Source organism: Brienomyrus brachyistius, chromosome 23 (genome assembly GCF_023856365.1).
Source record: "Brienomyrus brachyistius isolate T26 chromosome 23, BBRACH_0.4, whole genome shotgun sequence".
NCBI classification, from domain to species: Eukaryota; Metazoa; Chordata; class Actinopteri; order Osteoglossiformes; family Mormyridae; genus Brienomyrus; species Brienomyrus brachyistius.
Genome location: NC_064555.1, coordinates 19,785,927 through 19,800,935, shown reverse-complemented (window position 1 = coordinate 19,800,935; position 15,009 = coordinate 19,785,927). Strand labels below are relative to the sequence as shown.

Here is a 15,009-nt window from a genome sequence, read left to right as displayed (position 1 = left end):
TCCAAGCACATGTTCTATACAGGATAATTAAAATTTTAGATTTTTAAAGCACTCACACATTACCAAATTGTTTGTAGAATGTTAAATATAATATAATGTAGAAAAATGTATGTCTTTTGTTTTCTTATTTTCTATATGCGTAAGGAAGCAGTAACATTTCTGTGAAGATGAGGACACCTGGTTGCTCCGCAATAAAAAAAAAAAGCAAACATTACGACACTCTGAAATCACACCAACGCAAGTGACACTGGGAGTTTATTAGGAGTCCACTGAACTTGCAAAGATAAATAAATGGAAAAATTAGAAAGCAATCACTCCGAAACCAGGCAGGTGCCGTCCAATCAGAACTCGAGACCCGCCTGGCCCATTCTGTACAGCATCACATTGTGTAGCCCAGCAGTCATGTGAATGTCAGCTTGGCATTAGAGTGTGAGATGATGACTATATCAATCCGTACATCCCATCCTCTCAATGCCCTGGAAGTTAACCCACCAAACCCCCCCCCTCCAAAAAAACAGTCTTCTTTACTCTTCTTGATATCCACTGGCAAACTAAAAAAAAAAAAGTTCCAAAAAATTCTATACACCACTCCTACATAAAATGATTCTATGATCAAGTGCTTGGTTTCCTAAACACACCTGTAACTGCACCATTAATGCAAAAAGACAGTTTAAGTTCTGTCTGTTCTTACAGATAGGAGGGTGGTAACAAATTACAGACATCAAAGTATCCCCCTGGAAAAGTCTGCATACCATAAACTCCTATCACTGTATCAGGTATTCCAGCTGAGAGTTACACGTCTAGTGTGTGGATCCACTCCAGTGTACTGTAGGGGGTCATACAGTTATATTCCTGGTCATCCAGCTGTTGCCAGCGACAATCCATTAGGGCATCATACAGCTCCTCGCTCTCTTCCATGAACTGTCGGTTGGTCTCTGCCACGTCCAGCTCAGTGCGGGGGTCTGCGATATGGGAGAGCACAGGTCATGTGACAGGCGGGAACCTTGGTGCTAAACTTGGCAACTGATTTGGTCATAAAAGAAACTCATAATACTGAAATTGGGCAAGTCTTGGATCAATATTGAGGGAGATTTAAGTGAACAGTTTTAACTTTTTTTTGTGACAAGGAAAGAATTTCAACATTGGTGTAATACAGTAAAATTCCGTTATAACGGACTTCAAAGGACCTGGCAAAACAGTCTGTTATATCCGAAGTCCATTTTATCCAGTCAGTATATACGTGAACATGAGGTCCAAAGGTGTGGTGATTTGACATGGAATGACCCTACTGTACCCTAGATATGATAAAAAAAAAACCACATGACCTCACCCTCCAGATCTTCATCTACCATCTCTTCAAATGTCTGGGAAAAAAAGTTTTCAAAAACATCAGTGATAACTTCACCTAATCCTGCAGAGCTGTCACCTGTCTATATAAGCAATGTGATGGAAAAATCACCTGTGAGGAGTTCTGCGTATAGTCAGTCTGCCCATAGCTGTAGCTATAGTTATCTACAGCGTGGCTGTAGGCCCAGTCTGAATAGTAATTAGAGTAAAGTTGCTGGTACTGCTGGAGGGTATAGCTGTAGTTGTAGTCATCATTGCAGGCATAAGTGTACGTCTGGCAGGGTTTGTCTGATGCACTACTTTTGCTTCTAGGAGAAAGAAAAAATGACTCCAGAATGAACAACCGTGACAACTAAATAGTTTTACTAAGCAAGGTGCCTAATTTAGGTTAAGTACCATACTTAATGGTATAAAATACAGACATTTTTAGACCTACACCAGGTTACTTTTAGTTTTGCAATGATGAACGAGTACTTACATCTTACTTGTAGCCAAACTTAGCCGCAGTGGCCTGGCCCCTAGCCCCCTGGTCCCCTGACACTCCATAAGTGCTCTCTTCTGGTCACACTGACTGGGGAACTGCACAAACCCACAGCCCCTGGGGGTTAGAGTGTAGCACCTTGAAATGTGTACGCTTCCCACCCCATAAATAACAGCCGACAGCACTACCTACAAACAAGCGACCTACCTGGAGTTACCCAAGGTATCCAACAGTACCTTAGCTCCTTGGCAGGAGGGGTAACGGCTGAGGAAGAAGTCATACAGCATTCCATCGTCTACCTCAGTAGACAGGTCACCAATAAAGAGAGAGAACGACTGGCTATGGGAACAAAAAGAGACACAACAACTTCCTGTAAGACAGAAAAACAAGATGCAGGAAGAGAACAACAGCAGTTAAGGTGAGGAGTAAAAGAGAAAAGTAACAAACCTGCAGTAAAAGGCAAGGAGTAAAAGAGAAAGTAACAAACCTGCAGTAAAAGGCAAGGAGTAAAAGAGAAAGTAACAAACCTGCAGTAAAAGGCAAGGAGTAAAAGAGAAAGTAACAAACCTGCAGTAAAAGGCAAGGAGTAAAAGAGAAAGTAACAAACCTGCAGTTAAAGGCAAGGAGTAAAAGAGAAAGTAACAAACCTGCAGTAAAAGGCAAGGAGTAAAAGAGAAAGTAACAATACTACTGTAACTGTGACATCATCACGAACATGTTACCGTGGAGCTCCACCTACCTGCTGTCTCCCTGTTTCCCATAATTGGCTCGATTTAACTTGAAACGTTTGGGCTGAGAAAAGGAAAAGAAGTGAGATTAAATACCCCACCCCCAGTCTACAAGAGGCTACTGAAAGTAAGCATTAATACATTTCAAATATTTCTACCACAGTAACTGCTTTTACCGGTGTGGCTCCTGGAAGCGGTTTGCCATTGACTTTGCGAAGACATCTTTCTGCCGTAGCTTTGTCTCTCAGTTCTACAAAACAGTACCCTAGGGGGTCCCTACGGGAATCACATGAATTGGCAACAGGACAGTTTACTTACTTACTATCTGGTTTGAGCCAATATAAATTTTAAGTACCCCTAACACTCTCCCCAAGGATATATACTGTATAGGCTATATAACTTATAACTTTTCTCACCCAGTCATCTTGTTGCGAATGACCCTCACTCCAACTACCTGCTCTCCCATAGTGGCGAAAGCACGGGAAATGAACCTTTCATCCATGTAAGGCTCCAACTGTAAAGAGTAAAAGACAAGTGACCACAATAAAGCAAGAGACAATAAGGCATTGCAGCGTACGACGCTGATGCAGTACGGAGCATAAACCATTTAATACAGGCGTCTTGGAGATACCAAAGTTTTCGAGTAAATGGCATTTTCTAGTAACCAACAGTTGCCGCTCAATCGTATATGCGCGTTTAAGTCACTTCAACATTAATTTCAATCAATGTTTCAATGCCCACATCAAAAACGGCACGAAGACAGCAAACTTTACTGTTTATTGCAGGGAAGTCAATTGCTGTTACGTAACTTTGTTCAATATCACATTACGCGCAAAATATTTCTCAAACCAAAAGTGGGATTGACTCACATTGCCCATCCAAAGGCTAGACATTTTATATCATTCAGTCTTCATGAAATCTTTCCGAAATCCTATGTAATGTCCCAATACTTGCACAACATGAACTACTCGCCAAACCCGCAAAAGTTAACGACCGTAATGTCTATCAGCGACGCTTAAAGAGTGGGGGCGCGGTACCCCCTCCGTGCCTAGTGTTTAAACTAACAACCAGCAAACCCCAAGAATAACCGTAGGTAAATGCATTCGGGTTATTTTATTAAGATGTTTGTATTTACTGTTATTCCGAAAGTAAGTTTAATTTTAAAACCTAAGGATGAGTTTGTTACGTTTTTATTACGGCGCTGCAGCTTTATTCAGCCAATGGTTCAACAGGCGAAACCGGACGTTTGCTAGTTCAAGGGCAGAGACGTGCAGGGGGAGGGACGGGGGCTGGGGGTACCTAGGCAGCTACCTCTTTTGCCTGAATGACGGGAAATGCCCCCCATTTAGATGTACCAAGTGTGACCAACAATCATGGATAATTTCACGAGTGGGTCCTCAGCCGTCCCCATCGTGGAAATTTACCGAGGGGTTTACCCCCCACCCCCAGGTCGGCAAAGTGTATCATCCGGTCACGCCTCCTGTCCGAGCACCTGCTCCTCGAAAAATCTGGTCACGTCATAGTTAAAGAGTAATAATTACCGCATTATGGCTCTTTAATAGCGCTCTCCAGTCAACCACATTGGCTGCAAACCGTGTACAAACCACGTTAAAGTTTTTATTGGTGTCATATGTACCAAAATAAGATCGGGTGCGATACTGTCAAGGTTATTTAAGGTTTTAAGGTTATTTATCTGACTGAAATTTAAAAGAAGTTTTGTCTTGAAGTAAAACTTTAGCTTAATTATAATTTCCGAGACTCACATTAACTGTTAAACATAAATTTGTTTATTCTCCACTGGCAAGCATGAGCAACAAAGCTACTAATGTTCCCCAGTAACAAGTACTGAACATGCCCACCCTTATCAATTAGTTATTTGAGTCAGATGACAATTTAGTATTAAATCATAAAGACATTTCTGGTTTTGGACATAATCAAATTCAGTACCTGAGAGATTTGTCACTCAAATTAGAGCCTCTGAACATAATTAGAAACCGCTGGAGATAAATGCGATAAATACGTACCTGTAGCCACGTATACAGCATGGATCCCATCCTTAATAATTACCTTTAGTTCCACCATGTCTGATCCGTTTCCATTCCTGAATATGAAGCACTTTTATACCTCAGTGTTAATAACGTTGCAAATGTGTGAAAAGAACCTCACATCCCTTTTTCCTTCCAGTTATGAATCAGCTGATTTCCTATCCAAGGGTGACTTTTATTTACATTTTTATTTAGCAAACACTTTTATGCAAAGCAACACAGCTGTGAAATCACTCGTGCAAATCTGGGATTTAAACCAATGACTTTCTGCTGACAGACACATGTGCTAATCTGTTGAGCGACATGCATGCATGGTTTGGGACAGTAGTCTTACAATGCCGGAGTGACAGCCGTGTTTATTCCGGCCAGCCAAAACTTAAAAGCCATCAGATGGTGATAAAAACATTTACAGTAATAGAACCTCGTGTGTAAGACTATCCAGGAGCTGTGGGGCAGCATCTTCCATACATGGCAGGCCTGGACACCAGCTGGGCTAGCCGCTAGACTAATAGCTAGTGACTCTCATGCCTTCTTTCATGGCTAATGTCTAAGCAATTTCTAAGCCCAAAGTAATCAGAGAATTGGTATGCAGGAGTTGCACAAAAAGCATAACACATGGTGACACATGTATACCCAGGTAGATTCAGGGGGCGCCTTGAGCTGGGGGTTAAGAGTCTTGCTCAAGGGCCTTGCCCAAAGACATATGACTGTTTGGTCGAGACTGTGGCTTAAACCGTCAATATTCTGCTTAGAGGCACAGAGACCTGGCCCACTGATCCACTCACCACCTCCCAATGTTCTTGCCTATGTTGCCTGTAGTGGATGCCAACCTTTTGTAGACCGCAGATTGGCATACGTTGTGGAAAAATTTTACAGACCACTAAGACTTTTCGACTGGGGGTGGGGGAATTCAATAAGTTTACTTACAAGCGCCAGAGGTTGTAAAAAAGAGTGACCTCAAAATGTATTGTCTCTTTTTGGAAATGTTATTCATTTTCATTAAACAAATCCCACCCCCAAACCTCCAACGCTCTGTGGCCTGGTGGAATACTGGCTGGGAACTGGTGCCGGCGGGCTGAGGGTTGGGAAGCCTGTCCTAATGGGTTGACCAGTACTGGTTGTTCGACACAAACCTGTACACCTAATTCAAACTGAACAACAACCTCAGATCGAGAAAGTCAGCCAAACAACATCAAAGAACTATAGTACTTACAATAAAAATATACCTCTTTACTGTGGACCAAGTAAAAGTTGCAAAAATAATGTAGAATTTACACAGATGCATACTCATAAACTGAGAAATTAGTGAAACAAAAAATTGTGCTGTGGTCTCGTAATTTTTCTTCTGCTGCTGCATTTGATTAGCCAGCTATATGCTTTGTTTACATGCTGTGGCCCAGTTTCACATCAGTCTAATAATGAGCAAATTTGTTCTTTTTTTTTCCTTCACAAAATTTATAATATTACATTAGCTGCAGTTCACTTATGTCTTGGGATTTTAACAAAGTAAGATAAAATTGCTGACACAAGCGAATAGGCAATTGTGTAATGATAGGGCATGTTTGTTACATCCATCCTTTTCCCATTCATGATTGCAGGGGGGTCCACTGTCTAACCTGGAGGCTACAAGGATGGGAATAACCAACGAGAAGGTACCAAGCCACCGCAGGGCACACTCACACACGGATCATGATCGCGGACTGCAGGGGGAAACAGGCAGGCCCAGAGAAAACCTCACAACAACATGGGGAGACCATGCAAACTCCACACACATATTGCCATGGCAGACACTGAAACCCAGGTCCCAGAGACATGAGGTGACAGCACTAACCACTGTACTACCCTGTCACCTACACTTGTTACATCATCGCAGAAAACCTAGATACAGACCTGTCTGCTGTACCAGTTACTTACTGACAGGGCTGGAATTGCCATCTGGCATGTAAGGAATATTCCTGTTGGGTTTTTGAGCTGTAGGCAAAGGTTATTATGAAGGACTGTAAAGACTAGACAAAAACATTGGACTCAGATTGCAATGGACACAACACTGGACTGGAGGGAAGTCTGTGTAGAGTTGGATTTCAACAGAGTGGTAGCGGTAGGATAATCTATGGAACTGTATGATTGGATCTAAATAGGTGGACTGCACGCGGTTCCACGCAAGGACTCTACATTTGTCTGTGTCTGCAAACAATCGTGATGGGGGCATGCACACAGTGATGATATTCCAAAAGACCAGCAGAGGGCAGATGTTGTCTTGAACTTGCACACAAGCTTTGCCCAGTGTTTGGCGATTACTTTCCATGAATTCATGCACCAGAATACGTCTCTGTGCTCTTCCAATGATGAGTTATATGTTCACGAGTACATCTGCACCTCCTCACACAACTGCACATCGAAAGCGTCAATAACTCCAACTACTCCGTTTCTGCTCTTTCTCAGTTTATCTCTGCTTTGTGGAAGTCAGGGCTACTGCCTACTGGAAACACCCAGTCAATTTCCGTGCATATGTGCAGTCAGTGTGCCCTGAGGGCACCAACATCTGGGCTGCATGCTTCACTGAGGGGAAAGCTGTAGGTAGGTCCATCAGCATGAGAACATCAGGGGAGTATGATCGGTACTAGCAGTACGGTTAGGGTTAGGGTTAAGGCTGACATTAGGCTTAAGGTTAGATTAGAAGGTTAGATAACCTTCTTTATTATTCGGCAATATGGCAAAAGACAGACAGAACATAACGGATGAGGGTCTAAATAAAAAAAGGGTGAGAGCCTCAGTTATGTGGAAACACTTCATTTTAGAAATGATTGAAAATGCAGTCGTCTGTCAGTATTGAAAAGCAAAACTTAAATATCAGCACAGCACAACAATGCAACTACATCTTACAAGAGGACATTCAGGTTCGACGGACTCAACCAATAATGGAAGATGAGCCAAAAGATAATTATAAGATATGCAGCCTTTAGGCTCTTGGACTTTTCTAGTTCCTCTTAGTCGTCACTTTGACTTAAATTATTTATCTCAATTTACTGTCTGCAATTCCCATATCTCACCCATCACTTAGCTGCACCATCTTGCATAATACATAATATGGTGCATAATAACCATATAAAATTAATTACTAACCATTTCATTTACACATTGCACTATGAACAATGATATGAAATGAGGGTATTGTCCTACAGACATGGACTTTGGACTACATTACTTTAGGAACCAGTGCTGCCTGTAAATATTAGCATCATTATTTAAATGACACCTATTTAAATGTTAGTGCAAAAGAGAATCTCACTTTAGAGCATTACAGATTATTTTGTTTGAAGCAAAGATGTAAAGAGTCTGGAAACTGGAACAACATTGAAAAATCCACTGTAATGCAGTTATTAATATAAAATGTTTCCGGATTCAGTGATCTGTCGATGTCCAGTGAATTAGCACCTGAATGAATATTCAAATTTAATTCCAATATTTTGTTTCATAATATGTGCTATTTGAATGCCTTTCATTAGTACCATATTCCAGCCTTGGATGAAGTTTTCTATCAATTTGTATACAAATAAACCCAAAAATGTCTATTGACCACCTTAATACACCTGGTTAGTTAGTATTTTAAAATGCTGAAATGTCCTGGCAGAAAATACAATAAAATTGTGAGTCTTTGGAACCGTGCAATTAGCAAAAAGTGCAAGAAAGGATAAACGCTGACAGTAAATTGTGAAATTGTGAATATAACCCTGGTCTGCACAATGACACAAACAGAGCAGGGCTCCTTATATATTTAGAAAACATTCTAAAGATTAGAATTAAAGATTATACCCATTAATTTCATGTACCGTCGATACAACACCTAAGCTAACATTTTGAACTGTTACATTACTACATCCATACACGTTTTTAGGTCATAAAGTAAAAAAAATACGTTCTTACAATCCTTATTTTGGACACTTGGTGTTACAGGGGTCTCCTGACATAAAAAGCTTATAGACGTTGATGAGGGGGAACATTGAGAAGGCCCCAAGCAAGGAGCCCAGCTGCACCACCGCTCCACACCAGACGAGGGTGCTGTGACCCTCATCCCGAAGGATCAAGCCAATGATCACCTTCACATAGGTGAGTGTGAGGACACAGAACACCCACGCTGCCACCTGAGGGAAGAGGTATGAAGTAAGTTCCCCTTATACAGCAGTGACATTTATGACATTTACCATGTTTATTGCACGTTAAGCACTAAATTATTCTTTATGGCATCTTAATTGTTTCTTTTGACCTTAAATGAAAAGAAAGGCAGACTTACAATGACAACAGCTCCGGAACGTTCATGGACCAGCAGCGGACAAGGGCTCAGCACCGCCATACCCATGATGTAAGCCCCAATCCCAGTGCCAATGACAGTGAGAGTGCTCATCAGCAGCAAAGACCTGAAGGAAGAGGAGACGGTGTCATTGCATGGTTTTGGAGCCGCTTGAGGAATCCTCCCCTCTTTTGTGAAACATAGCATAATAAATCACTGACATCTAATGAAGATTACACATTAGGCCGTTTGCAGTGAAAATGATGTTTCACGTCCAGTATAGTGAAACAGTGTTTTTAAGCCCTGGTTTGCTTGTTTCCTTGATCACTGGACAAATGCTACAGCATTGTACCAACCACAGTTAGTTTTGGTGTACATTTTGTATCCCATGTTTTAATCTATTCAAAGTTTACTCACCACTTTCTCACCACTCATAAGCCTATGAAATTTCTTTAAAATTATTATCAATACCATTGCTGTAGGATCACAGGAGAGTGCGGCGGTTAATTTCTTTACATGTTAAGGTTGTGGGTTTAATCTCTGTGTCCAGCTTTCTATATGTGGATTTTGAATATTCTCTGTGCATTTGCACATGGCTACTTTGGTTTCCTCCAGCAGTACAAAAACATGTGGTTTGGGGTGCTGGAATTTTTAAATAATCATGTCTGGTGTCACCCTGCAGAAGACTGGCATCTAATCCACGATGTCCCCTGCCTTGTACCCCATACATCGTGGAGTCGGCTCCAGACTTGCGCTCCTTTATGGAAACAGTTCTGGAAAATGAATGGATGGTTACAAATGCATAGGGACTGTACACAAAGGTTCAGACTAACCTTATGGGGAAAAACATGGCAATTAAACAGGCCAGGGGGTTAGCCAGTGCTGCCATGGTGACGGAGAGGTGGTAGGCATTATTCCCATAGGGCAGACATGCATATGACTGGACTGAGGGCAGCACAGTATTAGTCACAGCATTAACCCAGGCCAGCATGGAGAAAATGAAGAGCACTTCAATCCACATGTAGGTCCCAGTTCCAAAGGAGCTGCAAGCATTTCTCTTGAGGTTATGTAAAGGCCGGATCATGGATCTTTCCTCCGACTGCTCTTGATGCCGAAGTGCCAGGCCGCCCTTGTCCACTCCCAGATCCCTGTCATGGTACCAACCAGAGTTGTGTTGGCGCCCCACCGCAAGATGGATGTTCAGGAATAGAAAAGATAGAAGGCTTATTGCCATCATAGTGCTCAGGAAAAGGAAGAAAGTTTGAGTGGAGAAGTTGGCTGGCTGGTAGTAGGCCTTGAGCTCATAGTCCACTGTGGCATTTCCCAGGGTCCCATTGGTCGTTAGGGTCTGATTGTGACACTGGACCATGCCTACTCCTTGGATCAGTGCCACCACAGCTGGGATGAATCCGCTGAGGCCTTCTCCGATAAAGTAGCTGGTGAGATACTGTGGTTTCAGTCGCATCATGTAGGGCAGGAAGGTGACTGAGGATGTACAGTCAACCAAGGCAAGGAAGAATGTGAGAACCAAGAGGGTCACACTGTGATGGACCCCCCCAACCACAAGGGTCTCCTTCCAGAAGAAAGCCAGGAGGAAGCTGGCCATGGTCCCTAGGCTGATGATGAGCAAAATGGTGGCCACCTCATTCAGCCAGCCCGGCCGGAAGCGGTGCATGAGGGTGACAAACAGGGGGCCGATATTAGCCATCTGGATGATGACAGAGAGGTAAGAGGGCAAATACCAGCCCTCTGGGATTTCAGGGACAATGAGAGGGAGCTCCACCCACATCCCACTGATGGACACCCAGGAGCCTGTGCCGAACAGGCAGGTCAGTATGTGGGTGAAAAGAGCCATCGGATACTTTGCTGTGAAGGATTCGTCTGGGAAAAGAAAATAGACACACACACACACACACACACACACACACACACACACACACACACACACACACACACACACATCATTATTGATCACAAAAAGACCTACTATGTGATCAACTTAGATTTCCAGAAGGCCTTTGATGTTGTCCCCTACAAATGACTCTTGCTCAAAGCTGCAGGGATTTTAGGAACTGTAGCAGCTTGGATCGAAAACCGGTTAACAGACAGGAAGCAGTGAGTAGTTATTAGAGGCACAATGTCACAGTGAGCCTGCGTTCATAGTGGGGTACCGCAGGGTTCAATTTTAGGACCACCATTGTTCTTAATTTACATTAATGATATTGACACCAATACATACAGTAAACTGGTTAAATTTGCAGACGACCCCAAGGTGGGTGGTGTAGCAGATACTGAACTAGCAGCACAGAGGCTCTTGACTGGGCTGATACCTAGCAGATGAAATTTAACATAGATAAATGTAAGGTAATCCATGCAGGAAGGACAGATATTCTATGGGTTTCACTGAAATAAAGGCAGCTGATTATGAGAAAGACCTCAGAGTGTATGTTGATGCTTCCATGCCCCACTCTCTCCAGTTTGGGGAAGCAATAACAAAGGCCAATAGGATGTTGGGTTACATCTCTAGGTGTGTGGAATTTAAGTTAAGGGAGGTGATGCTACGATGCAACTCCTTGGTAAGACCCCACCTAGAATACTGTTTACTGTTACTGGTTTGGTCATCATACCTTAAGAAGGACATTGCTGCTTTGGAAAAGGTGCAACGTAGGGCTACAAGAATGATTTCTGGTCTTAGAGGGATGTCTTATGAGGAGAGATTAGCTGAGTTGAATCTGTTCAGCCTCAAGCAAAGAAGACTAAGGGGGACATGATCCAGGTATAAGATAAGATTCTAACAGGCCTGGATACTGTTCAGCCAAATGGCTATTTCAATATTAGTTTAAATACTAAAACTTGTGGCCATAAGTGAAAATTAGCGGAAGAACATTTTAAACTGAATTTGAGGAAGCACTTCTTTACACAGCGTGTAGTTAGAGTTTGGAATAGTCTTCGTGCTAGTGTAGTGCAAGCTAAAACCCTGGGTTCCTTTAAATCAGAGATTTATCTATCTCTCTCATCTCATCTAATATTCTAATATATATATTACTCATATATATTTTGTCTGACAAACTATGGAACAGGAAATCAGCCTTAAATTACTCGGTACGTTTTCTGCTTCTATTCACAAGAATTACAAAACCTAACATTCCATCTAGATTTCAATTAATCTTGGCCGTGAACATTCAAACTATGGAGAAATCCTTGATGTAAGCACACCAAGAGTAATTGTTTTATATAAAATCCACTTAAATCCATGTCAGTATTAGTTTAATCTCTAACGGGTGCTTTGAGTTGAGCCTATTAAGTCTACAATCTGACCAATTTGTCCTAGTTACTGGCCAGACAGTTTTACACTAAATAAGTGATTGGACAATTGAGTGGACGCCTACTGCAATGTTAAAAAAGCATAATGTTGATGGAAATTATTACTATGTCAAAAATAACACAAAATTATTTAAGTTCTTCTTTGTAAGATCATGATACAATTTGCAGGGGGAAATCATATAAATTTTTGTGGTAAAAAAGAAATGTATGAGCACAATGTGTAAGATAAACTGTCACCTTGGAATGTGTACAAAAACAGTAATTCATGTATCAAATACAGGTTAATTGAAAAGAACAATAGATGGCAGCTGAACACCTAGAAAAAACATATATACACACACGTGCTTTCATCTTAAAGAATAAAAACATGCATTCAAAATTGCTGTATCCCTTGTACATCCCCACATTAAAATGTGTACATTAGTTTAATCAAGTTTAATATAATTTAAACAAGAGTTTTCCATTAGCGATGTTGTTACAATTCTTGTATACATACTTTAATATAGTAATAAAATTTATAAACATTACTTACTTACATATTAGTAGATACAATAAATTATTAAATGGAATAATTACCTGTTAGTCCTGGACTCACCCCAGACATAAAATTAATTTCTCTTTCTACTGAATGCAGAAAAATTGCACTGAGATGAATAGCATGATACAGTCCTTCATGTGGAGCTACAGCAGAGGGTGTTTAGCCTTAGTGTTCACATGCTAAGAACTTCCTGGGATCAGTGATCCTACCTCAAACTCCAGTGTGATGCCTAGTCTGGGCTATGGGGATTATATTTTAATTATTTGGTGGGTGTGCTCAGTTTAGCCAATCAGGAGGCCATGCCCTGACTATTCTGTGACCTCAATTTGTTGGGAACTTCAGCAGTGTTTGTGACATTTCACTCTTACTGAAATGAGTTTTTGACATTTTGATGAAGTGCTCATTACCAAATTTCTGCAACTTCATGGCTTGAAGTCTTCGTTCTCTTATAAAAAGAGAATCCATCCATCCATCCATCCATCCATCCATCCATCCATCCATCCATCCATCCATCCATCCATCCATCCATCCAATGTAATCAACAAAAATTTAGATTAAGGGAATAAAAGCTACTAACTTCTAGCGACTAATAAAAACACATTTCTGACGGGTGCATTTCCAGAAGCTGATTTCACACAAAAATGTATTTAAAAGAATAACGCTTTAAAATTATGCTACTTCACTATTAACTATTTAATGTGCTGTTTACCTTGTGAATCTCCAGCCCTAACCGCTGAGCTGTATGAACTATCATTAAGCTTTTCTTCACTTTGACCTTTAACTGATTCACTCTCTGTCTTCAGACAATGAATGTTCTTTATACAATCAGTAACAGGAAAATGGTTGATTGTGTTAATGAAGTCAACAGTTAGTAATATCAATAGATTTTATTATGTAGGTCTAAAGTTCTTAAGAAAATCTGCAAACTTGAATTCCACAGATATTGAATTGTGACTAAATTTTATTTGAACATTTTGAATATTAAACTTTACCCTGGCTTTCATTCTAATGTAAACAGTTAAATTAGAAAAATCCCTTTATTTGCAATGTACTTTTCTAACAGAATAAATTTAATGTCAATTAAATTTTGGTGTCAGTTATTTAGAGTAACCTTCAATATGGTTCTTCTTCTTTATTCCAACCCAAATGCAAATGATAAACGATGACTTTATAATGAATTGCTTGAAAAGAGAATGAAGATTGAATAATGACTTTTCGATAATAAGAACATAAGAAATTTACAAATGAGAGGAGGCCATTTGGCCCATAAAGCTTATTTGGGGAGAACTTAACTAATAATGAATTACCTTACATTTATCTATGTCAAATTTCATCTGCCAGGTATCAGCCCAATCACTAATTAAATCCAGATCCCGTTGTAGCCACTGTGCTGCTAGATCAGTATCTGCTAAACCATCCACCTTGGTGTCGTCTGCAAATTTAACCAGTTTACTGTATGTATATCATCAATATCATTAAGGTAAATTAGGAGCAGTAATGGTCCTAAAATTGAACCCTGTGGTACCCCACTATGAACGCAGGCCCACTGTGACATTGCGCCTCCAATAACTACTCACTGCTTCCTGTCTGTTAACCAGTTTTTGATCCAAGCTGCTACAGTTCCTAAAATCCCTGCAGCTTTGAGCTTAAGCAAGAGCCGTTTGTGGGGGACAACATCAAAGGCCTTCTGGAAATCTAAGTAGATCACATCGTAGACCTTTTTGTGATCAATTTCTCTTGTAGCTTCTTCAAAGAACTCAAGTAAATTATTAGTTAAACAGGATCTATCTCTCCTAAATCCATGTTGACTATCCCTCAGAATATTATCTGAATTCAGGTAATCTACCATTTTCACTTGGATTATATACTATTCATTGTGAAACCCAGCAGCCAAATTGTCATAATAGGTCCCTTTATTGAACAGAAAATCTTCAAAATGAAAACCGATAATCCAGTGTGATCTCTCATTTCCTCTGGACTGACAATGACATTTTTTAATATCCCTAAAAAAAACCAAGCATACTCTTAATTCCAGCTTGAACATGTTTCAAGGGAAAAAACTATAATTTCCAGAAATCCATCAGTAGTCAACCTGTTTGGGCAGGATCAGAGTGGAGCGTAAAGCACGACTCATCAGAAGTGCAGCTGGAGGTTTGGGCTACCTTGATAACTTGACAAAGACTGGCGCCTCGGTCTTATCTTACAAACAACATTGCTAGCTTATTCAGAACCGAGTTTCCAAATATAACACACATGAG

General features: G+C 40.8%; 2 protein-coding genes across 8 annotated transcripts; both read right to left on the bottom strand.

Annotated features, from left to right (window-relative positions):
• Nucleotides 1-238: 238 nt before the first annotated feature.
• Nucleotides 239-3,808, bottom strand: LOC125719569 (tRNA selenocysteine 1-associated protein 1-like). 7 transcript variants are annotated; one of them, XM_048994476.1, is made up of 10 exons: nucleotides 3,426-3,808; nucleotides 2,973-3,070; nucleotides 2,733-2,832; nucleotides 2,568-2,620; nucleotides 2,316-2,435; nucleotides 2,036-2,167; nucleotides 1,826-1,945; nucleotides 1,460-1,655; nucleotides 1,331-1,364; nucleotides 239-962 (listed from the first exon to the last, which is right to left on the bottom strand). In XM_048994476.1, the coding sequence occupies exons 1-10, from the start codon at nucleotides 3,447-3,449 to the stop codon at nucleotides 793-795; spliced, it is 1,047 nt and encodes a 348-aa protein (XP_048850433.1). In that variant the 5' UTR covers nucleotides 3,450-3,808; the 3' UTR covers nucleotides 239-792. The 7 variants fall into 7 exon arrangements, with proteins under 7 accessions (XP_048850433.1, XP_048850434.1, XP_048850435.1 ...); XM_048994477.1 differs by having other exon boundaries at nucleotides 2,276-2,395; XM_048994478.1 differs by lacking the exon at nucleotides 2,316-2,435 and having other exon boundaries at nucleotides 3,426-3,805.
• Nucleotides 3,809-7,460: 3,652 nt separating this feature from the next.
• On the bottom strand, nucleotides 7,461-10,844 carry si:ch73-196l6.5 (riboflavin transporter 2). The gene is made up of 3 exons (XM_048994475.1): nucleotides 9,723-10,844; nucleotides 8,893-9,016; nucleotides 7,461-8,743 (listed from the first exon to the last, which is right to left on the bottom strand). Exons 1-3 carry the CDS (start codon nucleotides 10,742-10,744, stop codon nucleotides 8,531-8,533), a joined length of 1,359 nt encoding a protein of 452 aa, XP_048850432.1. The 5' UTR covers nucleotides 10,745-10,844; the 3' UTR covers nucleotides 7,461-8,530.
• Between the last annotated feature and the right edge of the window lie 4,165 nt (nucleotides 10,845-15,009).